Source organism: Lissotriton vulgaris, chromosome 7, assembly GCF_964263255.1.
Source record: "Lissotriton vulgaris chromosome 7, aLisVul1.2, whole genome shotgun sequence".
In the NCBI taxonomy this organism is placed as follows: Eukaryota; Metazoa; Chordata; class Amphibia; order Caudata; family Salamandridae; genus Lissotriton; species Lissotriton vulgaris.
The window spans coordinates 1,300,181,035-1,300,207,811 of record NC_141695.1 but is presented as its reverse complement, the minus strand read 5'-3'; the positions used below and the strand labels follow the sequence as shown (position 1 = coordinate 1,300,207,811).

The 26,777-nt window shown below is 43.9% G+C and overlaps 1 protein-coding gene across 1 annotated transcript in view; it reads right to left on the bottom strand.

The window, feature by feature from the left end:
* Positions 1–26,777, bottom strand: part of LOC147703538 (integrin alpha-M-like) — a 509,428-nt gene that overhangs the window by 288,080 nt on the left and 194,571 nt on the right. The window contains exon 6 of the mRNA XM_086931904.1: positions 3,931–4,058. Coding sequence (XP_086788030.1) covers positions 3,931–4,058 — 128 coding nt within the window. The remainder of the gene's footprint in view (positions 1–3,930; positions 4,059–26,777) is intronic.

The window sequence follows — 26,777 nt, the reverse complement described above, 5'->3', positions numbered from 1 at the left end:
CTATAACGTTCACTCTAAGGATAGCAACTCGTGCCTGTATGATAAGATTGTTTCCAATTTTTCACACAGGAATCATTACGCAAAATTAACTTGTTCTGACTTTCTACTGAGGAAACCTTGCTGTTCAATACCCATATTTCAACCCTAGGTTCCTGCATATCCTTGGGTTTGTCTTTGACTGAGATATAAACCACAAATATTAGTAATATTGTTCGCTGATGTTTGCGTGTAAAACAGAAGTACACTGATAACATTTTACCAGATTGCATAAGTATGTGCATAAAGGTTTTTTAAATAACTATCTTTTCTAGGAATGTTTTTGTGATTCCCCCATAACACACTAGAAACCTCTCTTTCTAAAAGTTTACTTTAACTGTATTTCTTTCATAACCTTTAGTTGTACTTATCTCCCATACACCTAAGTTCAACATATAACCACTATATAATTTGCTTAATAAGTACAGCTAGCTCCAGGCGATTGTCTCAGCACTTGCTTTTAGGGCCAGTAACTCTTTTTTATCATCGGGATTTGACCCAGAACAAGATAGAAAAAGGCAGACAGAGGTGGAAAAGAGAAGAAAAAGAACATGCAACAGTGAGAAAATTTGACGAGAAATATAGAGTGGCGGTATAAAGAGAGTATGGTACTAGAATACCGTAGCCACAATATCTCTGGCATTATTTGCTTGTCCTAAATATTGCTTGCGAAATGTTTTTACCCATTAGAGCTAATAGACATGATATTCCTAATGAGGTGATACTTTGGTAGACAATATTTAGGTCATGACAACCAGCCACACAATATGTTTGCTAAAAATGTTCTGGCATACAACCAAGAAAAAGGTATGAGGTGGAATACAGCTTAGGTAGCCTTGGCGTTTTGCAACTCAAACCTTTGGTGGGCTCCTACGAAAAACATGGGTATCCTCCACCTAGTATTTTACAAATTAAGAGCTGACTATATAGGAGTCCTTCCTCTGTTGCACCTTAATAATGTCAGCTATCACCAAAGCACGTTCTCTAAACTGTCTACTAAAAAAATGCACGATCGCTCTTTAAAAACAAACATCACATCTACGATCCAGGGTAAAGAGTGCTATACAGTGGTCCAATTATTACAAAGCCATCTGGCACTTGCCAATATTTTGGTGAGGACTACAGCCTCCTCATATATTTACCCATACTTTACACGTTTAGATACCTTAGATATCTTAGATAGCCACTGCCAATAATTCTGAGATCTATTCAAATATACATATGCATACATCTGATTTCAATTTTCTTTTATTTTTACTAACCACCCACCCCCGCCCCAGCTTCCCTTTATTTTCATCCTCACTTCCCCCCTTCCGTGACCCCACTCAACACCTCCCACCCCCTCCACCTCCTGTTATTTCCCACCCCCTCTCCCATCCACCCTACCCCCAACTTCAAAGAAAAAAGGGTTTATGACCCTAGCGATGGGGAGAGACTTCACTCCAGTCTCCTCTCTGTTCACTTGCCAACATTTTCATCCCTTACTGTCTCTTTGGATGTCTCCTTATCGGTGTTGCACCTTCTACGTTTGCAAATTCTCTAACAGTGCTATCTTATATACACGCAAACCTAAATCTAATAAATGTATTCTAAACTCATACTTTTGTCTATATTGCTTATATATATTGAATTTCCATACAGTTCCAAAACACATTCAAAAGGTATTCAAAATATATGATCTGTTCATCAAATGTTGGTGGTTTAAATGATGAAGTAAAACGGGCAAAGGCCTTCGAGATAATTACTATGCTGAACCCGAACGTCCTGTGTTTACAAGAGACGCACATTGCATGGGGTATCAAATCATCCCTTGAGTTCAGAGTGTATAATCTAGCTGTGTGCTCCTCCCAAACGTCTACAACGAGAGGAGTGACTATATATATATCAAGCATCGTAGTGGGATGGCTCGTCGAACAAAATCAGATCGATGGGGCCGATGGGCCATAATGGAGCTATCCCTGGGTTTAACTGTGGTCAATGTATACGGGTCAAATTTGGATGATCCAGCTATTTGGGAAGAGCTGGAGGTTGAGCTTGCCCACTGGACATGTCCACTGATTATATGTGGTGATTTTAATTTACATATGGATGGAAATAGAGCTTTAGGTCCTTATGTAGGAAGGAAGCCTAAAGTTTTTAAAGCACTCTTTTATCTTAAATATAGTCATGGGCTAGCTGATGTCTGGTTAGAAAAACAGCAAAATGATCCAGGCTTCACATACTATTCGCATCCTCATAAAAAATGTGTTCGTTTAGATTACTTCTTCGTCCCCTCTCAAATCATGGATAATTTGGATATAAAAAAACTCCCTCAGTTGTACTCGGATCATAATCCGTTAGTGTTGGAAATTAAGGAGGTTCAGGGTTTGAACAGACAAACTCCTTGGATAATAAAAAAAAAGAGCACTACAGCCACCTCAGTGTCACCAAAGACCTCATCCATTTAAACTTTCTGAAAAAGGCATAAGTGGTGTGTTAGGGGAGGCAACCCATGAAGATATCAGACCAGGCATTGTGCTAGTTCATAATGTGCATTGCAGCGCTGTGCAGATGCAACAACTGGAGTAGCTACACACAGAGCTTTGGGGCAGAAGTATTATAAAGGGGAGGAAATAACTCTGAATTGGCATCAGAGGATGAGACGGAGCTTAAGCACAGATGATGTATGGGGATACACGGGTGATAGATAGGCAGAAGATGAGACAGAGCATGGGGGAGGCAGCACAGTGAGGAGGAAAGGATCTCCAAATGGACAGCATAGGATAAGATAGAGCCCAGAAGCACAGGCAGGGGCATAGGGATCCACCCAATTAAGCAGCTGCAGAAGATCCAATGGTACAGCAGGGAGAGTCACAGTCAAAATATAATTACTACTTTATGAGCCCCAAACTATAATTACTGCTTTATGGGCCCGCATTTGTCTGTTATTAATGAGAAAGCACATAATTAAAGATAAAAGTCCCCCTGAATGCAGTGACAGTGCTAAGAGGTGGGCAAACAGAGCAATGAGGGGTCTGAGGGCTGTCAATTGAGTTATGGGGATTGTTTCAGGGAAAGACAAATGATGAAAACTGGGAAGGAAAGAGAACAGCTTTAGGGGAGCGCAGATCATCATGCACCCAATGTGGTCTGATATATCGCCCTTGCCTGCCAACCCCGTGTGCATTGTGGATAAATACTCCTGGTTTCAGCTACTTTTGAAGTAGAAAATTGCTACTTCGGTTACCTCTTCAGACGATGGTGAGGTTGGTCGCAACACTCAGAGCTATGCAATCCCCTCCTGTATAGCAGAGGTGAGAGGCTAGGTATGTGTGTAGCTCCTTAACTTTGAGCAGGGAGCTAAGGGCTGTTGCTTGCTGTCTCATGTTTGGCGGAAGGGGTTATTGTTTTGAAAATGATTTGATGTATGAGAATACTATATTATGAGCATTTATTTTGTATTGAGTATCCCTGCTGATTCTCTCCACGCCCACTTGAAGATGGAGGAACTTTGTACATGCAATTTATGCAGATGTGCAGCAGGAGGGCAACTTTCCAAGGAGTACTTCCAACATCAAACCATCCAAACCATAGCATGCCCATCTCGTATTCATGAGCGGCATCAATACCGACATAGCCTTTGAAGTGTTAAGACAGGACATTACACTGGTCGACTGAGGGTATTATGCTGACTTCAGTTAGTTATTGAAATGAAAACGAATAGTGCTCAAAACATGTATAAGACCACGAAGTTCCATGAAGATTATCTGAGCCTGTATCGCCCTTCCTGCTTCTCAAAGGTCTATTTTGTGATTCTTTTGACTTACCACGTTATGCAGGGTGCACAATTCCCATGCAGACAATACACCCTCACAAGTTCTTCAAAGCCCCCAACAAGTTTGACATGTTTCTTACCGCGGCTTCTGTATCTTTAAATGTGCCAATCACTTGTTTCACAAAGTTCAGCATCAGAGGGAATTCAAATGTTTTAATACTGCCGGAGCCATCAATGAGGAACACAATGTCAATACCAGAGGAGCATTCTGGAAAAGGACACAGGAACATTAAAACATTGCAATCTGTAACACTGACATTTAACACAGTGAATACAAGTCATGTTTGATGTTCTACTTGAGGTAAACATGTGTTTGATCTCATTAATTCATTTCTGGAGCAGACAGTGTGCACAGAAAATAAGGTAAGGTGGAGCAGCAGGTATAAGTAATTTTAGCCAGAGGCTAGAAAACATGATTCACGAGCATCAGTAAATGTTCATATCTGTTTCATTCCACTTCTTGTCACAGTCCCTACTTCATGAGGTGTGTCTGCACCATGAAGATTCTGGGGACAAGCTGAATGCTGCTCTGATCCTGAAAAAACACTTATATCAAGACTCGGTGATAAATTTATCACTGCTTTATCTGCAGGAAACTGCTGCTAATGTGGCGATAAGGGGCTTGATAATATGCTCTATAGAATTCCCATAAAAACCCAGGTTAGACTAACCTGGGTTTCTATGGGAATTCTATAGATCATATTACCAAGCCCCTTATCGCTACTTTAGCGGCAGTTTCCTGCTGATAAAGCGGCGATAGATTTATCGCCGAGTATTGATAATATGCTCCCTAGTTATGTGTGCATTTCTGTTAAATACACCACTCCCAGTGAGTCACCGTCGCCTACCTCTAAGACCCAGAGCCCCCCTGATCTTTTTCTGGTTGGTTGACTACCATTTACTTCATTTTTATGGACCCTGATCTCTTCATTGTTTTCTGCTGGGTCTCTTACCTGACATTAGGCTTTATGTTTTGGCACAGTCTAATACTTTCTCTGCTTCTCAAACATTTAGTATGGGCGGTAAGCGGGAAAAATAATTTCACCTTAACTCTATGACTGAACAATATTTTTATCATGCCCACAAAATCTGTGAAATTCTTACATTTGTGCAAGTTTGTTTTCTGTGAGTGAATAGTTGGGGCACAAAATGCCTCAACGGACACTGTTTCAAAAATAAAATATTCTGGTGCAGACTTTTTCTCCTCGAGCCAATATCCTTGCTGGTATCTCATTTCACTTGCGAACAAGAGGTTTGCACTTATGTTAAATTTCACACGACGCTGAAAAGTGACTTCACAAAAATCGCATTTTTGCAAATCCCGATATCTCCCTGACCTCTTCAGTGCTGGTGATAGGGACTGTCTATGTGGTAATTATTTACAGCTCTATTAGATTCTGCAGTGCTGAATAGCAGGCATTGTATATTTGAATTGTATATTTTATGATTTCTTTGGCAGCTCCCCTGAAGAAGGAATTTGCACATCCCGAAATGCATTGGGAATGGAATATTCTTGTGAGAGTTAACTGTTGTGAAATGTGAAATATCACAAAATTACATATTATGATTTCTTTGTAAACAGTTGATTTTGAAGTTCTTGCACCACGCAAGATGAATGTGCATGTAATGCTGACATTTTCTATATATTTTGTCTGCAATAAACCAAAGCAAGAAGTATTGATAACCTTGGTTATAGATGTTTATAAAAATTGAGATTTAACTCGTTCCTTGCTCGCATTGGCCAACGGTTGACGCGAGCACTACTTCCTTTGTGCTGTGCACAACCGTAGGCCGATGCAGCCCCGCCCACCTAATAGAACGCCCACACCGCGGCGGAATGTGCGCTGCGGTAAACGGGTTGACGTGCAAATTAAATTGAATTCAGTGATTAACATTTAATACAAGCAGTGCGGGGGGGGACAAGTGCATCTTCATTTGCTATTACTAATATTGTTGTTCTATGAGGCAGTCTACCTCGTCCCCAACCAGCGCACTAAAATAAGTGGAACTTTCATATACTAGGCAACTTTTAGCCAATATATGTTGATAAATAGTAGTGCACAACTGTCTACATTTAACCATACGAGACCTTGTGAAACATTGCCAAGCACCACAAATAGTTGTATGAGCACAGTCCATAGGGTGCACAATAACGCAATACCTTATGTTTATTTTTTTATATCCGGCATTCAAGTGTCAATGGACATAGCATTTTAGTCCAGTTTTGGTCCTGCTATAGAATCTGGTGGTTTTATCTTCTAGGTATGTTTCTGAATTATATTTCTCCCAATCTTTTGCATACTTATTCATCACCCTGCGTTTGAAGGATGCCGTGGCTCTGGTTATGAGTTAGGTGCAATTCCATGCATGGACGAAATTACCATTACCATTTGTTATATCTGCATAGAATTCTGCCTATTATGAGTTAAAAACCCTGGAATAAGTAAGAATAGTTCTGACACTAAACTACGATCATGCTCCTACCTTTGAATGGATGGCGCTGTGTTAATAAAACAAAAATTTTAAATTTGCAAATTTGGAGTGTTGGTGGTGGTGTAGTGTGTTCCAAAGGAACTGCTCTCCACCTAAAATTTTCGAACTACCCAGGGTTCTCTTCTTCCATTTTTGCATATTTTATTCAGCCGTCTAAGCCTGACAATGGCAATATTTCGACTTATAGTGGGTGTTCCCTTGTGCCTGCACAAAGATACGTCTTTCTGACAAGCTCTAATAAGAATGAAACTCGTTTCAGGGGCTACTTTAATTAATTCAAATCCAGAGCTTTAATACTACGCTTTTTCAGCTCTGCGTGGATGGCAATTGCTAAATCTATGCTTAAAGACTGTGCTGCAAAAATGGCATACAAAGGAATTGCTCTCCACCTAGGGCTTTTTGCTTTCATTTTTTAATACTATGCATCACTTTAAGTAAGTTCTATTTTAAATTATAATACTAATTACAATGATTTATACAAATATAAATATTCACTCAAAAAAACAAAGGTTTTAGTAACCTTATAGTAGGTGTGATAAAAAGATCTATTTTTGATTTTTAAAAAACCTTACAAATTTCTGACTTAAACAAAGTTTAATGTGATGTTATAGTTAGGTAAATGTCTCAGTCACACCAATAATGTTTTGAACTCAAAATACCACGGAAATTCACCAGTTATAGTTAGCAGAGCTAACTATAACTGGCGCCCCCGCTATGCACTCCTTATGACGTCACATATTACATCAATCATGACATGTTCTATGACATAATTTATGATGTTTTTAACATAAAAATAATATTTTATTACAATATATAAAGCTAACCGCCGCCCCTGTGGTGGCCAACTACCCACATGGAGCCAATCCCAAGCTGTGAACAGCGGGTGGGTTGGCCACATGGCTTGGCCTATCTCCAGGCCCTGTAGTCAAACACCCAGCAGGCTGCCAACCCCACGGCTTTGGCGTGCACAGCGTAGGATTGGCCTTCCAAACACCGTGGACCCGATCCCTTGAGGATAAATACAATTAAACAGGAAAGAGGGGCATGTTGCCTCCCCCACCCTGGACCTTCTAGGATACCGAGGACCCCATCTCACAAAGCCAAAATATAAGGAAAGGGGGGTATCCAGCCCACCAGAGCTTTAATAGACCCTATGGACCACATTGCGGGTGCCTAATGCACTTAAAAAGAGGGGGATGATGACCCCTTTCCGATCCTTCGTGGGCACGAGGGACCCCATCCCCAGGGGCATAATCTAAGAGGAAGGAGCCAAATACAATATAAAAAGAGGAGGGATCACATGCGCCCCCAACCCAAGCCTTATTAGGTCCTAGGACCAATCATTTCTTGAAAGGGGAGTGGGCCACACGATCCTCTCCCTGAGCCTTTCCAGCCCCCGTGACCCCATGCCCTGGGGCCAGCCATTTTTTAAAAGGGAAGGGGGGCCTCTACAAAACTGTTTTGTATGCCACTGAATTCTGCAACACTCTACTGCACTCTATGCCACTTGACTGTGCTCTACTATATCACACTCTAAAACACGCCAGTCAACTCCAATTTACCACAGAGCAGTCCACTCTATCACACTTTACTACACTGCATGCTATACTAGGCCACTTTACTCCACTGCATGCCATTCTACTGTGCAACATAACCCTCCACTATATTATCGTTTACGACACAGTATGCTATGTGACTCCATTTGACTCCACTACACTTTGCTTCACTGTATGATACTTTGTCCTACTCTACACCACTGTTCAGCACTCCAGTCTACACCATTCTATTATATCACAACGTAGTCGAATCCATGCAATTTCACTCTACAAAACTCTAGTTCACTCTATGCCACCATAAGACACTTTTTACTACTCTAGACCCATCCACTCTTCACCACTCTACTACACTATATGACACTATAGCACATGCCACTCAAATATGGTATGGCCCTCAACTCTGAAACACTCTACACTATACAACATTGTATCAATGTCCACTGTACGACACACACACACTACTCTATGACATTCCAATGTGCTAGACTACACTGTACTATACTCTCCGCCACTCTAATAGATGACACTACACTCCACAACACTGAACTGTACCACTTTACTGTGCTGTACTCTATTCTACACCATTAAATTGTACAGCATTCTATGCTACTATAAAATACTATACTTAATGACACTCCACTCCTTGACACTGCAGTTGACGAGACTCGACTATCCGACACTCAATGGTACTGAATTTCATGTACTTTACAATATACCATTCCACTCTACAACACTCCACTCCAAAATACAACACACCACACCACTCGACTGTATAACACTTTACTCATTTATCCGCAATGCCACTACACTCTACTCCACTCCACTGTATTACACTCTACAGCACTAGACTCTATAACATTAGACTGTACAACACTGTCTTTCACTATACTCTACAACACTGCACTACAGAACACTCAATTAAAGGACACTCCAGACGAAGATTTCAAACACATTGAGTGAGGAGACTAAGGTGGCAAGACTGTGTAAGGAGGTGCACGACTTATAGTAAATTGGAGGTGGTATGTAAATTCTAAGTTTAAGTTATAACTTTAACTTTATAAGTTTATAAGTTTATAAGTTTAACTGTGCCCTATGTAACCCGGCCACTACTACTTCAGATAACCATGGCCTACAGATGGGCCTTCTTAATTGTCGGTCCCTCCCCAAACACGCTCATGAAATCAATCTTCTGCTACAGGATCACGAGTTTGATGTCTTGTTCCTCACAGAAACTTGGCTGACTTCCTGGTCGGATTCTGATGTCATTAACGCTCTACCCCCAGGCTATCTAATCCAATCCCAAAACAGACCCCTCGGTAGAGGAGGTGGCCTTGCGATAATCTACAGAGAACAATTCACGTGTAGAACTAGCAACGCCAATATCGATGAGTGCGAAAGCTGCCAGTTTGCTTTACAAATATCCCCCGCGCACTCCCTCTCGGGGCTGTTGATATACCGCCCGCCGGGAACCCCAGGGAAATTCGCAAGCGCTCTTGTCGACACTGTCACTCAGATAGCAACCACTTCTCCCAATTTTCTTATCTTGGGAGACCTCAATCTCCATCTTTTAGACCCCAAGGACCTTACTGCGTCCGAACTTCTCCTGGACCTTACGTCTTTTGACATCCAATTAGTTAATTCAGAACCCACCCATGACAAAGGACACCTTTTGGACCCCGTTCTCACCAACATTACGGGCCTCACCACCTGTACCCCCCTCCCCCTCCCTTGGACAGACTATTTCTTAATATCTATCGTTTGGAATCTCTTTATTCCACCCACCCAACAGGCCAAAATCCGGGTCACCGACCGACGCTGGCACAAACTCTCGTCAGACGAATGGGCCTCTAATCTCAGGGCCACTCTTTCCCCCCCACTCTCTGACCCAGTCAGCGCTGATAATCAGTTCAATTCTTGGCTCACTTCATCATTAGACAAACTTCTCCCTAAAACTTCCACCCTCAGGCAAATAAAAGAGTGAACCCTGCCCCTTGGTACACTCCTGAACTTAACCTCCTCCGGAAGGAGTGCAAAAGAACAGAGCGCTCGTGGAGGAAGGATAAATCGATAGTCAAGAAAGACGCCTTCCGGACCTCCTTAAAAAACTACAAGACCGCCCTCCGCAACACCAAAAGTACATTCTTTCAGGAAAGGATAGAAAACTCCTCCTGCTCCAGTAAGGAAACTTTCATCATTTTAAAAGAATTACTTAAAGCCCCAGACCCTGCCCCAAAGAATCTGCCAGACCCCAAGGCAGCTGAAGAGAAATGCCTTAAATTGGCCAAATTCTTCGAGGAGAAGATTCAGAAAATCCTTGCCTCTCTTCCACCTATCGACTTTAGCGAGGAAGACTGCATGAACTCTAACCCTACCACTCCCCGTTTATTCTCTCTCGGACCAGTTACTGCTGAAGAGGTCACAACCACGCTAGATTCTATCAAAAGCGGATCCCCCAGGGACTCAGTCCCCCTACGCATCCTTAAGAAAGTGGCCCCCACCATCGTCCCCCACTCACTCATCTCATCAATACCTCACTGCTCCAGGGAGTAGTTCCCCCCAGCTGGAAGGCGGCTGTCGTCAAGGCGCTACTCAAAAAACCTTCTCTCGACCCTTCGGACTTGGCCAACTACAGGCCAATTTCTCTCCTCCCCGGAACCAGTAAAATTGCCGAAAAACTAGTTAATAAAAAACTTTCACAGTATCTGGAGACCAACAACCTGCTCAGATGCTCGCAAACTGGATTCCGCCCAGGGCAAGGCACCGACATCGCCTTGCTTGCAGCAGTGGAGGAGGCCAGAGCCCTTTTGGACGCAGGAGGATCAGTGGCAGTGATCTTCCTGGACCTCAGTGCGGCCTTCGACACCGTCAACCACCGGGTCTTAATCCAGCGACTCAAGAACATCGGTGTTGAGGGCATTGCTCTGACTTGGTTCAAATCCTTCCTCAGCCACCGCTCCTTTCAGGTCTGGGAGAATGACACCCGCTCTCCCGAAACCCCCCTCCATTGTGGCGTGCCCCAAGGCTCATCTCTAAGCCCGACATTATTCAATGTCTACATGTCCCCACTGGAGGAGTTTGTCAACCCATTTGGAGTGAAAATCATCAGCTACGCTGATGACACTCAATTAGTGGTGTCTCTATCCCACCCTAACCAAAAACCCTCGGACCTCTATAATTGTCTGGCAGAAATTCAAGGATGGATGAACAGCTCGTCCTTGAAGCTTAATGGCTCAAAGACGGACATTCTCCTCCTTGGTCAGAAGGGGCTTTCCCTCTCGCAGAACCTCTGGCCACCCTGCTTGGGTGAACCTCCGGCCCCCAAGTCTGAGATTAAGAGCCTGGGAATCTGGCTTGAAAAAGATCTTTCGTTTAAGACGCAAGCCAAGAAAATCGCTGGAACCTGCTTCGGGCTCCTCAAATCTATCAGGAAGATTCTGCCCCTACTCCCTCCTGTTTCCCAGAAACTGCTAATCCAAGGCCTTATTATGTCGAGGCTGGATTACAGCAATACCATCTATCTGGGCGCTCCCGAGGCAACCCTCAATAAACTGCAAAGGATCCAGAATGCGGCGGCCCGGATTCTCACCAATACCCCGGCGAGATCCTCGGCCAAACCAGCCCTGAAACACCTACATTGGCTCCCTGTGAGAGAGCGAGTGAAGTTCAAAGCTCTCTGTTTTTCACACAAACTCCTACAGGACAAAGGCCCCCCGTCCTAAAAAAATTCATAAAGCCCTATAAAGCCTCAAGATCCCTCCGATCCGACCATAAATACCTCATCACTATCCCCAGAGTGAAGTAGGTTCGCAGGGGTGGACGGCGTTTCTCTGTCAACACAGCCCGCCTTTGGAATTCCCTTCCCCGTGATCTCAGGATGGAACCCGATTATCTCCGATTTAGGAAGCGGCTGAAAACTCACCTGTTCCCCTGAGCTACCTTTTCCTCCCTATGCCCCCTGTTACCCTCTAGCTTGTTAGGATCTTAGCGCTGGGATACTTACGGGTGACTACGCGCTTTACAAAACCCAATAATAATAATAATAACTAGTGATGTGTGAATGACAAATTTAAATTGTAACTGTAAGTTTAGAATTTGTAATGTTTTTATAGTTTAATGTGTGTTTCTATAGAAAGAATAAATAAATTTTTCCTTGCAATAACTTTATTTTGACCAGCGGAGTTCCTGCTACCCGCTATGAGCTGGCTGCCTCACTCTAAAGTGCTGAGGATTCCCTGGTGCTGGGCACCGTGCAACATTGTTGCTTGATGGTGAGGATTCACGGCTGTGATACTGTTGGTGACTGTGCCTCCATGCTCGGTATTAGACTTCATTAGCTCCTCTCCTGCTAAATAACACGTCACATGTGACAACTTGTTCCTTTGCTGCGACTGGCATTTGGTGTTCTCGGAGAACTTTGCATCTTAATGGCAACAATGTGACAACATTATGTTACTTTCAATTCGACTTTATTCGGTTAAAATCAGATAACCATAAAAGTACACATAAAAATTCATCATTCAAATACATGGAAAGTACATTACAGGTGAAACATCAAGACAACTAAAATTAATGTATATACAGTGTAGTTAGATGCGAATTGATTTACGTAATCTAAAAGTAATTTTAAGAAATTCAGTAATAGAAGCCACAATTAAAATTACATCTAATTTCTGCAATGCTAAAAAAGCAGGGTGACATCGGTTAACTCCTGTTTCCTTTAAAATAGGTACAATCAGTCTCTTACGTGATGCTTTGTAAAACGTACAGAAAAATAGGATATGGATGTCAGATTTAACAGATAAATCATCGCAGGGTAATTTAATTAAGTCATGTGACCAGGAGTTCATAACGGGGAAGCTTAAGTCTCTAAAAAAAATATTCAACCTAAAACGAGTTAAAATGAACCGCTCTTGTTCTTTCATCGTGAGGGTTAGGTATGGTTGGATTTTCCCCTGAACCAATACTAGTTGGTGAGCAGCAACAGACTTTTTCTTTACTTCCTCAATAGCTCTAGTGTTTTCCAAATATTTCATGCATTGCACTTTCAATATTTTCTTAGAAATATTGCACATTGAGGGGGGATCATCATAGTAATTCTGGCAGCCCAGTTTTAGAAGAAAATCTTTTACATACGAGAACCACCTGATCCTACATACATAATCTAGATTTAATGCGTCTTTTATAATGGCGCGGTTCAGTACACATTCATTATTGGTCCAAACCCTGTGCCATAATAAAATTGGCTGGACCCTAATTGTGTCTTGGATGTAAGGTTGACCAAGTTCCATGTGACAGATATAGCTTGAGACACTCTCAGGTACAGCTAAGATACATATTTTCTGCGACCTGGATTGGTCTTACGTTTTCATATCCCCATATCCCAGCACCGTAGACAGCAATTGAAATACATGTTGCATTAAAAAATGTTAAAAGTTCAACAGTTGTTTTTTTCCCCATTTTTGTAGCAAAGTTTTTAGGGCCATAATTGATTTACAAAAAAGCAATTTCCTAGCTTTTATTGCACTTGCCCATGTGCCTGCTTCATGAAATAGAATCCCTAAATATGAAAAAGTTGGGGTGAAATCTAAGGGACTAGCATCAATGTAAATAACCTTTTTCTTCTTATTAGTGCCAGAACCGCAATTCATAGAGAATGTTTTTGTACAATTAATGTGCAGGTCTAGATCTGACATAAAGGTGTTAAAAGATGTTATAGGACCTTGTAATGCTAGAGGCGTCCGGGCCATAATAACTGCATCATCTGCGTAAAGAAGCGCAGGGATCGGTCTTCTAGCTATAATAGGCATATCCTTTGAAGATTTTAGTAAGGCTTCCTCCAGGCCGTTAATATACACAAAAAATAAGAAGGGTGCGAGGACGCACCCCTGGCGTACCCCGCGCCCTATGCCAAATGATCTAGTACATTCCCCATTTTTCCCATAATGCACTGTTGCGGTGGCACCTGAATATAGTTCCATAAGAAAGTGAATTATATTTTCTTCAACACCCGGATTTCCCAGAATGGCCCATAGCTGGCTATGTGAAACACAGTCAAACGCTGACGTCAAGTCAACGAAGGCAAAGAAAATACGCTCCCGCCTTGCCCTGATGTATTTTTGCTGTAGGATAAATAAATGTAACCCTTGCTCAATCGTTCCTACCCCTTTTTGAAACCCAAACTGGAGATCGCTAATGATACAGTTATCTTCTGCCCAAGTTTGTAATCTGCTTAAGATAACTCTCCCTGAAATTTTCACAGAACAATCCAATAGGGAAATTTGTCGGTAACACATGGGGTTCTGTCTGTCTCCTTTTTTAAATTTGGGCACAATGGCAGATGTAAATCATGAGGGTAAAATGCCCTTCTCCGCGGTGGCATTAAATAATTGCACTAAGAGAGGCCCCCAAAGGTCAACGTTGTTTTTAAACAGATCTGATGGAATTCCATCTGGTCCCGGGGCTTTCCCTCCCCGGGTTGCCTTTAGGCTCACAATTGCTCCTTCTAGTGTAACATCCAATTTAAAAACCTTTGCACCTCCCTCCCTCGAAAATTTTTTGGGGGTCGTTGGCCACCTTCAAGGGTACTATAGAATTTGGAATAGTGGTTTACCCACACATCTTCGGAGATGGCGGTTTCAATGCGTGCTTTAGTATTATCACCAAAGAAGGGAACATTCACGGCTTTCCAAAACGCGGTGACGTCCCTTCTCTGAGAAGCCTCGCACAGCGCCTCCCAGGCCTCCCTTTTAATTGTTATTTTCCTATTATTCATTGTCTGATTGTACCTTCTCCGAAGATCCCTAACCAATATAGGGTCACGGGGAACGGCATGTAGTGCATGTTTAAGATTTGTGTGGGCCTTTGTGCATGCAGAATCAAACCAGCTACTAGTCTTTCCTTCGCGTTTTTTTCGGTCCACCCATAGGTTCTCCTTAATTTGACGGACAATATTATTAAATTGTTCTATAATATCCTGGCTATTAGGATTCTCATCAAGTATAGCCAGGAAACTAGGTAGGCACTTAGATATTAAATTAGCCAAAAAATCGCCAGGGACCACCTGGTTCTACTTAAGAGAGTAGCCATTTTGTCTTATCATGCTTACATCAGAGACGTTCTGTCTGGGTGGTTGTCCACAGCTCATTTGCCGAAGAGGGATTAGAATCTCCAGGATTAGGGGATAATGGTCACTTAATGCACTGCCCAGGGTTTGACAGGTTTTGATTAAGTGTCCAAGGCTAGCAGAGACTAGGATAAAATCTATCGTGGAGGATGCGCCCCTGCCTAAGAATGTTGGCTCAAAGGGGAACTCAGAGTGGCCAACTTCATTAGCGTACCCCAGGTCCCCTGAGAACATGATATCGTTTAACAAATCTCTGCATGTAGAGTGCTCAAAATGTATTAAATCGCTATCATGGTCAAGCATGATACCACAGACTCCCTGTCTACCCCTTTTGCAAATAGTACAATTAAAATCACCTCCCCAGATGACTGATATGTCCATACGATTATTATCTATTTCTTTATTTAAATAATTGCCCATTTTTTTTTAATGTGACTTCCATATCCATAGGAGAAATATTATTATAAAAGTTAATAATTAAAATGCAGGCCTGCTTAGTTATATATATCTTCACCAGCTGATAATAAGTACTACCAGAAAGTAATTGTACTTTCTGGTATTGAAGCTGGTTTGATAAAAATGTGCACAGGCCACCTTTAGCCCTGCCATGTGCAACCTCCACTGCCGGTGGTAAACATGGTTTTGTAGCCGGGAAGATGCAGTGGCGCTATTAACCATGTCTCCTGGAACACAGGATATCAAACTCATTTATGGTATCTACCCAAATTGGGTTTGCTATTTTAGGTCTGAGTCCTGCCACGTTCCAAAACATTATGCGGCTTAAATCCCCATTATGTTACTTACAGTGATTCACGCTTAGAGCTTCAATGCAGAGGAACTATGAGGTGTTTGTGGAACTCCCATTAGGTGTTTCACTTAACAGGAAACAGAAACATTTTTAGAAGGAGCGCCAAAGTTATGTATTTAATACCTTGTTTTAATTTTGCTGGAACACCCGACTTGAACAGACTGCTGTGGACTGATTTTTCCGTTTGCATTCATACAGATCATTGGACTGGAATATTGGCAGGATGTAGTGTATTCCAATTGTGCAACGCGTTAGACATCGGTATCCTATTGAAAGGTCAATATGACTCGAGAATAATTCTACTATATGCTACATGGCCAAAATGTGGTTTACACACGCGATTACAAAACATGTGTGTATATATATTTTTAAACTTCCTGCTCATGATTTTCTTTCGGTAAAATCTATGTCAGTACTGTTTCTATGTTTATGATGGGGTGGTTTTAAAGCAGGCTGTAATCTGATGACTCACTGATTGAGAAAGGCTGTCCGTAGTAGGAACGCGTCTCAGTGATCTTTCTGCCAAGTGTGGAGGGACCTTACCTCATTAAACTGGCTGTAATGACAAATCCTTGTGTGCGTGTCCCCTTTTCTCATGGTGGAGTTGGGATTTGCTGATATATATATATATATATATCAAAGCTCCTGCTTGGTTCGGTCAGTTTGAGGAGCACTCACACACCGACACAGGGCTTCAAGCATAGCCCCAATAAACAGTACAGGAACGCCTTCCAGTCGATCCCCTTTCACAGTCCTGACAACATTTTCACTGACGCGTTTCGAGATAACACTCTTCTTCAAATGCTAATGAAGGCAGGAAATCAGCACCGCCCAGGTAAAGTCTCCATTTATGCGTCATGGCGCGCCCTCTGATGGGCTGATCTGTATGATGCTGCACTGGGCATTATGGGAGTTGCAGTCTTGGGCAGAAATTTGAATGCTTGTAAGTGCTTCAATAGACTGTTGGTACATTAAAAGCTCACAGATGAGCCTCCGCTGGCATGTGTTCCATCATACAGATCAGCCCATCAGAGGGCGTGACATGATGCATAAATGGCCGAACCAAGCAGGAGCTTCGATGTATTGGCGGAGTTCGTGCCGCCGAGGGGCACCATCCCATGAACCTGGGGGCCACAGGGGTGTGTATACAACAGCCCCTACCGTGGTACATCGTCACTGGATAAAGGAACGCATGCCAGCTAAGCATGGGCGAATTTTGCGAATCTCGCGTTCGCGAATTTTGCGGATTTGCGAACTCGCAATCCGCAAAATCCGCGAATTCTCGCGAATTTGCGGATTTTTTTTTTTTGTGTTTGCGCGGGTTTCTGCCAGTTCGCGAGGGTTTTGTACACTTTCGCAAATTGCGAACTTACCTGTCGGGTTGCAAGTTTCGCGAACTTGTTGTTTCTACGTGTCCAGCCTGTTTGGGACACTCTTCTTCATCACTGCCACTCTCTGTCACCACTGCCACTCTCTGACTACTCATGCCACCCTCTGGCCCACCCATGCCACCCTCTGTTTCATCACAGCACCCTCTGGTTGTCCAGTCAGTGTACATTATTGTGGCAACGCAAGCACACCTTCCCTGCCTCAAGTGACCTGAATTAATTTGGGGCTGATTAATGTGTCACAGAATATTTTTTTAGCTGGCACCTGCTTCCTTAGTGCTTCCTGATTAGTGATCTTTTGTACTTGCTAAGTGCTTTCATTGTTGCAAAATTAGTTACAACACCTGCCCTGCCCCAACTGACAATAATGAATTAGGGGCTGATTAATGGATTTGAACTTCCAGCCTGGCTCCTGCTTGTCTCCCTTAGCTGTAATTCAGGACCTTTGTGGCATATGTGTAACTATTCTGAGGTTCAGAGCAGGGTCACATAATAGTTGCAACTGGCAACTGAACTCTGGAGGGGCCCCTCAGGAAGCACTACAGGAAATGGCTACTAATGATGAGCCTGAACTTTTGAACCTGGTAAGTAGTTTCAGTTTTGCTAAAATCGTATTTCTGCAATTTTGCACTTATTCGCGGGGCGCGAAGTTGTACTGGGAAGCCGCGAACTCACGCGAACAGTGCGAGCAGTGCGAGCAAAATCCGCTGCTCGCGGATTTGCGGATTTTGCGGGAGATTCGCGAATCTCGCGGATTGCGAATTTACCGAAAATCCGCAAAATCCGCGAGCGAAACGGATTTTCCGCCCATGCTTAATGCCAGCGGAGGCTCATCTGAGAGCTTTTAATGTACCAACAGTCTATTGAAGCACTTACAAGCATTCAAATTTCTGCCCAAGACTGCAACTCCCATAATGCCCAGCGCAGCATCATACAGATCAGCCCATCAGAGGGCGCGCCATGACGCAAAATAAATATATTGCACAATAATACCAGTCTATTACTACTATTGCAAACAGATACGGGAAGGAGATAATGACTGTTTAAATACTCTATCGCAGCCTCCCCCATGAATACTGTGGTAGAATGTACTAGACTATTCTATCCATGGAACTTGTGATATTGCAACACTAGTGACAGTGAACAAGTGATGAGTGAATCTCAATATTTTTTTCTCTTTTTCTCTTTTCTGTCATTCATTATATGTAACACATAGCCTAGGCCTAGGCTATGGAAAATAACTGTATTGTCCGCAATGCATATCAGAACTGGGGCCTATGATTTTAAAACAGTATATAACCCCATCGGTGCACAGTCTTCTTTTCCTCTTTTTCATTTTTACAACAAACAGGCAGTAGGTTATTGAATCCTAGCTATGATGTAATCGCTGTTGAGAGGATTCAAAAGAGGGATTTAGAGGCAGGTGTAAAAATCCTCTGTGGAGTTAAGACCACCCGGAGATCTGCTGTCCATCTCCAAGATATATCTTGTCTCCAGTTTTCTCAATGTCCCCTCCCTATCACCTCCTCTTCTCAATGGACCTACAGAATCTATGGCATAATATTTCAACAGAGCACTATTGCTATTATGGCACTCTTTGAAATGGCGCGCCACTGGATACGCGGAGTCGTTGGTGTTAATGGCCCGTATGTGCTGGAGTATCCTTTTATGAACCTGCAGTTTGGTACTCCCAATATACCGCAGGCTACAAGGACACTCCAGCACATACACCACGTATTCACTTTTGCAAGTCAATTGCGTGCAGCTGTAGAAAAGGGATCTGTATATTTCGATTTGTTAACCCCATGGAGACAGGCCTTACAGCTGGCACATTTCCTAAAGCCTTTACTTTTATCCAACCAGTTTTTCTGTGTAACCACTTCAGGACTGGACTTAACCAGGGCATCCTGCATAGAGTAAGCTTTCCTGAAAGTGATTAACGGTTTGGCCGGAATTTTGTCTCCTATGATAGGGTCACATTTGATTAAGTTCCAGCGCTTAGATATGATCTTTCTGAGTGCGCCATGTTGCCTATTATAGGCTCAAATCAGTCTACCTGATTGATCTTGAGTGGCTGAGGGTCTAGGTTTTACTTTGCGTTACAGGGTCTGATTGCGAGGCAAAGCATTAGCTTTTCATATAGCCTTATCAATCTGACCCAGCTTATATCCTCTGGCAAGGAATCTGATTTTACTGGCCTCCTGCGCCGATTGGCACTGAAAGTCTGTGCTGCTTAGCCGTCTTATACGCAGCATCTCCCCATAGGGGATGCTGCGTATAAGATGGGCGGGATGATGGCTGCTGGCGTGGAGTACCGTATTTCCTGCCGTGGGCTTCCTGTACAACCTAGTCTCTAGCTTGCCCTGGCAAATCTCGATGGTCATATCGAGGAAATGTACCTGCTCCTGACTGATATCTGAGGTAAACGCTAGATTAAAATTATTGCAATTCAGAGTCTCAATAAAATGCTCAGCTTCTGTGCGTGTACCACTCCAGATAAAAAACACATCGTCAATATAACGATACCAACGTACAATTGACCGTGTGGCAACGTCAGAGTGTTCACCATAGAGGACCTGTCTCTCCCAGTAGCCCATATGCAAACAGGCATAACTGGGGGAGAAACAGGCCCCCATGGCTACACCCCTGACCTCCGGGTAGTATTGATTGTTAAACATAAAAAAGTTATGATTCAAACAAAAAGCAATCATAGATAGAAGCATGCGATTGTGTTCTACCATCATAACCGGTCTATGTCCCAAATAAAATTCAATGGCTCTCATGCCATCTTGGTGGACTATACTGGTGTACAAAGATGCAACGTCCAACGCTACTACATGCCAACTGGGATCCCAATCAATGTCTTTGATTTTCCAAAGGAAATCACTGGAATCCTGGACAAACGATGGTAAACTTTGTACATGTTCTTGTAAGAAAGAGTCCACATATACTGTTGTTTTTTCCAGTAATCCCCCACATGCTGCAATGATAGGTCTTCCCGGGGGGTTCGCTGGATTCTTATGAATTTTTGGGTTCAGGTATAAAACCGGCATGATAGGATGGTCATTTTTCAAAAACTTTAGTTCGTCCATGCTAATAAGACCATAAGACCTCCATCCCATCAATAATGAGTAGAAATCTGTCTGGGCTTTTCTAACTGAACTAACATCACTATGTCTATAGCATTCAGAATTATTCAGTTGAGAGAGGGCTTCCTCCAAGTATAGTTGTCTCGGCCATAAAACTATATTGCCCCCTTTATCCGATTGCCTGACAATGATGTTGTCATTTTGCTGAATCTTCTTGATTAGTTTCTGATATTGATCATTTTGCAGGTATTTCTGTTGTTTGGTACTGAGCATTTTAGAGTAAAGCACCTTGATTTCTTTGACTGCCGCCTCATGAAAAATGTCAATGTTGTTATATAACATTACAGGAGTATATGTTGAACGTGGTTTGAAGGAGGTTAGGCCCCCTAGGTTGGCATTAGCTTGTGTCGGCATGCTCTGTGACACTGATTGTTCCAATCTGAGTGACTCCATATCTTGCATCAGCGGAGCATCACGCACCAGGAGCCCCTGGTTGTCCATTTCTGCTCGCGCCATTAATGTGCGTGTTTTACTCCCTGCAAAATGTTTCCGAAGTTTCAACTTGTGGACAAATTTGTATAAATCTATCCTGGTGTTGGCATAGTTGAAATCACTGGGAGGACAGAAGGTAAGTCCCATTGATAGGATACGTAGTTCAGACTCAGAAAAAACAATATCAGTGAGATTCAGCACAGAGAGGGCAGTACCTGATATAGCCGACAAATTACTTAATTCTTGTTCCACTTCCTGTTGTGTTTCTTCTTTTTTGGCAGATTTTTTCCTTGACTTGGCTCTTCGGCGTTGGTAGCGTTTAGCGTTGCGGATTTTGTTTCTGTTGGCACCCGGGTCCTGGGACGTAGAGTCTCGCGTCTGTCTTGCCGTAGACACTCCAGCTCCTGGCCCGGTGTTAGCTTTGTAAACCCCAACTGTGATTCCACCTGTGAGGTATTGGAATCCGAGTCGCTATTCACACTGGAGCTTAAATTAGATTCAGATGTATTATCAAGTTGTGCCGATCCCGGCATGGTTTTAGGCATGGAGGAACCAGGAATAACAGCAGGCCTGAACGTTTTGCTGGCTTTGATCGCTGCATATTTTTTAGCAAATGTAAAAATTCGCCCCTCAGCATAGTCTGCCTTGTCTCTTTGAAATTTAAAAGTTTTTCTCTTCCTTATTGTTTCTTCCTCCTTTTGTAGTCTTGCCATCATTTCGCCTCTCAACTTGATGCATTCAGCTGTTTCTTCACCGCATGCAGTTTCTATCTCCACGTTAAGCTCCTCAATTTTGGCTTGGGTTTTTTCTCGATCGCTCTCTGCATATCGCACTAGGATCTCCACTAGACGACGTGAGGAGTCAAGATTGCACTCCGCCCACTCCCTGAGCATATCTGGGTCAGGGTCTTCATAGCTGGGGGCTAACATCACTCGCAGCCCCCTTGATATCCTATTGACCTCCAGATAGCGGCTCAGGGAGCGGTGCTCCCACCACTTAGACTGTTCGCGCCTCATTAGTTTTTCCAGTCTTTTAAACTTGTCACAGGTGCTTGCAATTTCATTTGTTGGCGTTTCTTGCATTGTGGACACAGTTGGCCCCCCAGCCGGGGAGTCATTAAATGCATTAAGGGCTGCCAATTCCCTCGCTCATATTGCGTCTGCCGACATGCTGCCTTCCGTGATATCCACACGCACAATGCGTTCTCACAGTCACAGGAGCTGTTTTGATAAAATATACCCCGCTTGTTAACTCGGCACGTACTTCCTTACCGGCTCTTTCTGCAATCTAGATCGCTACTTGAAACCCGACTTCAGGTGCAACTGGAGACCACCGTCCCCGCTCTCCTCGCCTGGCTCGCGTTGTCGTCTCAGTCAGCAGTATCCGGGTGCTGGAGCAGTTTCTCCCCAACGGGAGGCACTAAACGACTTCCGGGTCACCAGAGGTCTTGGCTTCCTGCTGCTCCTCCGCTTGGAAAGGAAGGGGTCATCCAGAACGGGAGAAGCACTATACCGGTTGTAGAGATAAACACAATCTCAGCATTCTCTCGCCTAGAGCCCAGATTCCGGATACCAGCGGCTCAGAAGAAGAGATGGAGACCCAGGTGCAGGTGAGCAATGATTTATTCAATCAAGTGGAAGGCACACCTCGGCATAACGTTTCGGCCTACACAGAGGCCATGGTCACATGACGCATGGAGAGGGAAGGCAGAATTTAAAGTGCAAGTGCAATTAAGTTTAAGTTGTGATTGATTGCCACAAGTCACATGCTATTCACAAAAAGTAATAGACATAGAAAATTCATAGCACAGCTATTTCAAAAATGTTATATATATATATCCTCCAACTGTTTTTTTTTTGCTTTGGAGACGCAACTCAATGAAGCAAGCAGGACCCCATCATTGATAACGGAGTCCTTTATTAAAGCACAAACGGGCAATCCCCTTCAATTTTTCGGTGCTCCTGGAGACTTGGCGTCCTCACGAACCTGCCGAAACCTGTTGTGCCAGCCCGTGATCAAGATGCAGGAGCACCGAAACGCGTAGGGCCTTTTATACAAAATTGAAGGGGATTGCCAGTTTGTGCTTTAATAAAGGACTCCGTTATCAATGATGGGGTCCTACTTGCTTCATTGAGTTGCGTCTCCAAAGCAAAAGGAAAACAGTTGGGGGATATAAAAATAGCCAGTCCTTGGCCGTGGAGATTGCACCGCCGTTAAAAGGTGACGGGCTGCTGCGAGGTACTGGAACCTCAGTAAGGAGCAGAATGACAAGTGTTAGCGGTAACGAAAACTGGATTCCTCTTCAAAGACCCACTGGAGGGTATTAATATGCATAAAATGAACTGGGGACGGCGGAACCGACTGGAGGGGAAAATTACACGAGGGAACACTTCAAGTTCCAGCATGCCTTACTATTGACAGCACCAGAGCCCCGCCCACCAGGGGGAAGGTAATTGGCATTTAAAGGTGGAGACTTGGCGTCCTCGCGAATCTGCCGAAACCTGTTGTGCCAGCCCGTGATCAAGGTGCAGGAGCACCGAAACGCGTAGGGCCTTTTATACAAAATTGAAGGGGATTGCCATTTTGAGCTTTAATAAAGGACTCCGTTATCAATGATGGGGTCCTGCTTGCTTCATTGAGTTGCGTCTCCAAAGCAAAAGGAAAACAGTTGGAGGATATAAAAACAGCCAGTCCTTGGCCGTGGAGATTGCACCGCCATTAAAAGGTGACGGGCTGCTGCGAGGTACTGGAACCTCAGCAAGGAGCAGAATGACAAGTGTTAGTGGTAACAAAAAATGGATTCCTCTTCAAAGAACCTCTGGAGGGTATTATATGCATAAAATGAACTGGGGACGGTGGAACCGACTGGAGGGGAAAATCACACGAGGGAACACTTCAAGTTCCAGCATGCCTTACTATTGACAGCAACAGAGCCCCGCCCACCAGGGGGAAGGTAATTGGCATTTAAAGGCGGAGACTTGGTGTCCTCGCAAATCTGCCAAAACCTGTTGTGCCAGCCTGTGATCAAGGTGCAGGAGCACCGAAACGCGTAGGACCTTTTATACAAAATTGAAGGGGATTGCCAGTTTGTGCTTTAATAAAGGACTCCGTTATCAATGATGGGGTCCTGCTTGCTTCATTGAGTTGCGTCTCCAAAGCAAAAGGAAAACAGTTGGAGGATATAAAAATGGCCAGTCCTTGGCCATGGAGATTGCACCGCCGTTAAAAGGTGACGGGCTGCTGAGAGGTACTGGAACCTCAGCAAGGAGCAGAATGACAAGTGTTAGCGGTAACGAAAACTGGATTCCTCTTCAAAGACCCACTGGAGGGTATTAATATGCATAAAATGAACTGGGGATGGCGGAAATTACTGGAGGGGAAAATCACACAAGGGAACACTTCAAGTTCCAGCATGCCTTAATATTGACAGCAACAGAGCCCTGCCCACCAGGGGGGAGGTAATTGGCATTTAAAAATGGCAACTTGGCGTCCTCACGAATCTGCCAAAACCTGTTGTGCCAGCCCGTGATCAAGGTGCAGGAGCACCGAAATGCGTAGGGCCTTTTATACAAAATTGAAGGGGATTGCCAGTTTGTGCTTTAACAAAGGACTCCGTTATCAATGATGGGGTCCTGCTTGCTTCATTAAGTTGCGTCTCCAAAGCAAAAGGAAAACAGTTGGAGGATATAAAAATGGCCAGTCCTTGGCCGTGAAGATTGCACCGCCGTTAAAAGGTGACGGGCTGCTGCGAGGTACTGGAACCTCAGCAAGGAGCAGAATGACAAGTGTTAGCAGTAACGAAAACTGGATTCCTCTTGAAAGACCCACTAGAGGGTATTAATATGCATAAAATGAACTGGGGACTGCGGAACCGACTGGAGGGGAAAATCGCACGAGGGAACACTTCAAGTTCCAGCATGCCTTACTATTGACAGCACCAGAGTCCCCCCCACCAGGGGGAAGGTAATTGGCATTTAAAGATGGAGACTTGGTGTCCTCGCGAATCTGCCGAAACCTGTTGTGCCAGCCTGTGATCAAGGTGCAGGAGCACTGAAACGAGTAGGGCCTTTTATACAAAATTGAAGAGGATTGCCAGTTTGTGCTTTAATAAAGGACTCTGTTATCAATGATGGGGTCCTGCTTGCTTCATTGACTTGCGTCTCCAAAGCAAAAGGAAAACAGTTGGAGGATGTAAAAACGGCCAGTCCTTGGTCGTGGCGATTGCACCGCTGTTAAAAGGTGGCGGGCTGCTGCGAGGTACTGGAACCTCAGCAAGGAGCAGAATGACAAGTGTTAGTGGTAACGAAAAATGGATTCCTCTTCAAAGACCAACTGGAGGATATTAATATGCATAAAATGAACTGGGGATGGCGGAACTGACTGGAGGGGAAAATCACACGAGGGAACACTTCAAGTTCCAGCATGCCTTACTATTGACAGCAACAGAGCCCCGCCCACCAGGGGGAAGGTAATTGGCATTTAAAGAATGAGACTTGGCGTCCTCGCGAATCTGCCGAAACCTGTTGTGCCAGCCCGTGATCAAGGTGCAGGAGCACCGAAACGTGTAGGGCCTTTTATACAAAATTGAAGGGGATTGCCAGTTTGTGCTTTAATAAAGGACTCCGTTATCAATGATGGGGTCCTGCTTGCTTCATTGAGTTGCGTCTCCAAAGCAAAAGGAAAACAGTTGGAGGATATAAAAATGGCCAGTCCTTGGCCGTGGAGATTGCACCGCCGTTAAAAGGTGACGGGCTGCTGCGAGGTACTGGAACCTCAGCAAGGAGCAGAATGACAAGTGTTAGCGGTAACGAAAACTGTATTCCTCTTCAAAGACCCACTGGAAGGTATTAATATGCATAAAATGAACTGGGGACGGCGGAACCGACTGGAGGGGAAAATCACATGAGGGAACACTTCAAGTTCCAGCATGCCTTACTAGTGACAGCACCAGAGCCCCGCTCACCAGGGGGAAGGTAATTGGCATTTAAAGACGGAGACTTGGCGCCCTCACAAATCTGCCGAAACCTGTTGTGCCAGCCCGTGATCAAGGTGCAGGAGCACCGAAACGCGTAGGGCCTTTTATACAAAATTGTAGGGGATTGCCAGTTTGTGCTTTAATAAAGGACTCCGTTATCAATGATGGGGTCCTGCTTGCTTCATTGAGTTGCGTCTCCAAAGCAAAAGGAAAACAGTTGGAGGAGATATATATATATATATATATATATATATATATATATATATATATATATATATATATATATATATATATATATATATTCCGCTCCGTGGGGTTGTCCAAGTAGCGGGTAGCACCCGAGCCTGCGTGCGCCATCCCCAAGGCGTTAGTTGGTATGGGCAGTTGCATGCTTGTAATAGGCCCGACGCGTTTTCGGAAATTTATTTTCCTCATCAGGGGCCAGCAGTAAAGTGCACGACGTCTACCATCTCCCTGTATGAAAACACGCATTGTGCTTATGGGAGATGTAGTCCATATATCCTGGATGGATGCACTTTCAAATTACTGCTCGTTCCAAAGGCTCTAACATGAGCCCCCAAACATCACTCCTGTCCTCATCCATCGCGCAGCTCCACATACGAGACTCCTTGGATAGAGGGTCTCGTGGCCCCCGTTTCTTCGGGGTGGTGCTACCCAGCGGCAGGACCGCCGCTAATATATTCCGCTCCGTGGGGTTGTCCAAGTAGCGGGTAGCACCCGAGCCTGCGTGCGCCATCCCCAAGGCGTTAGTTGGTATGGGCAGTTGCGTGCTTGTAATAGGCCCGACGTGTTTCGGAAATTTATTTTCCTCATCAGGGGCCAGCAGTAAAGTGCACGACGTCTACCATCTCCCTGTATGAAAACACGCATTGTGCTTATGGGAGATGTAGTCCATATATCCTGGATGGATGCACTTTCAAATTACTGCTCGTTCCAAAGGCTCTAACATGAGCCCCCAAACATCACTCCTGTCCTCATCCAT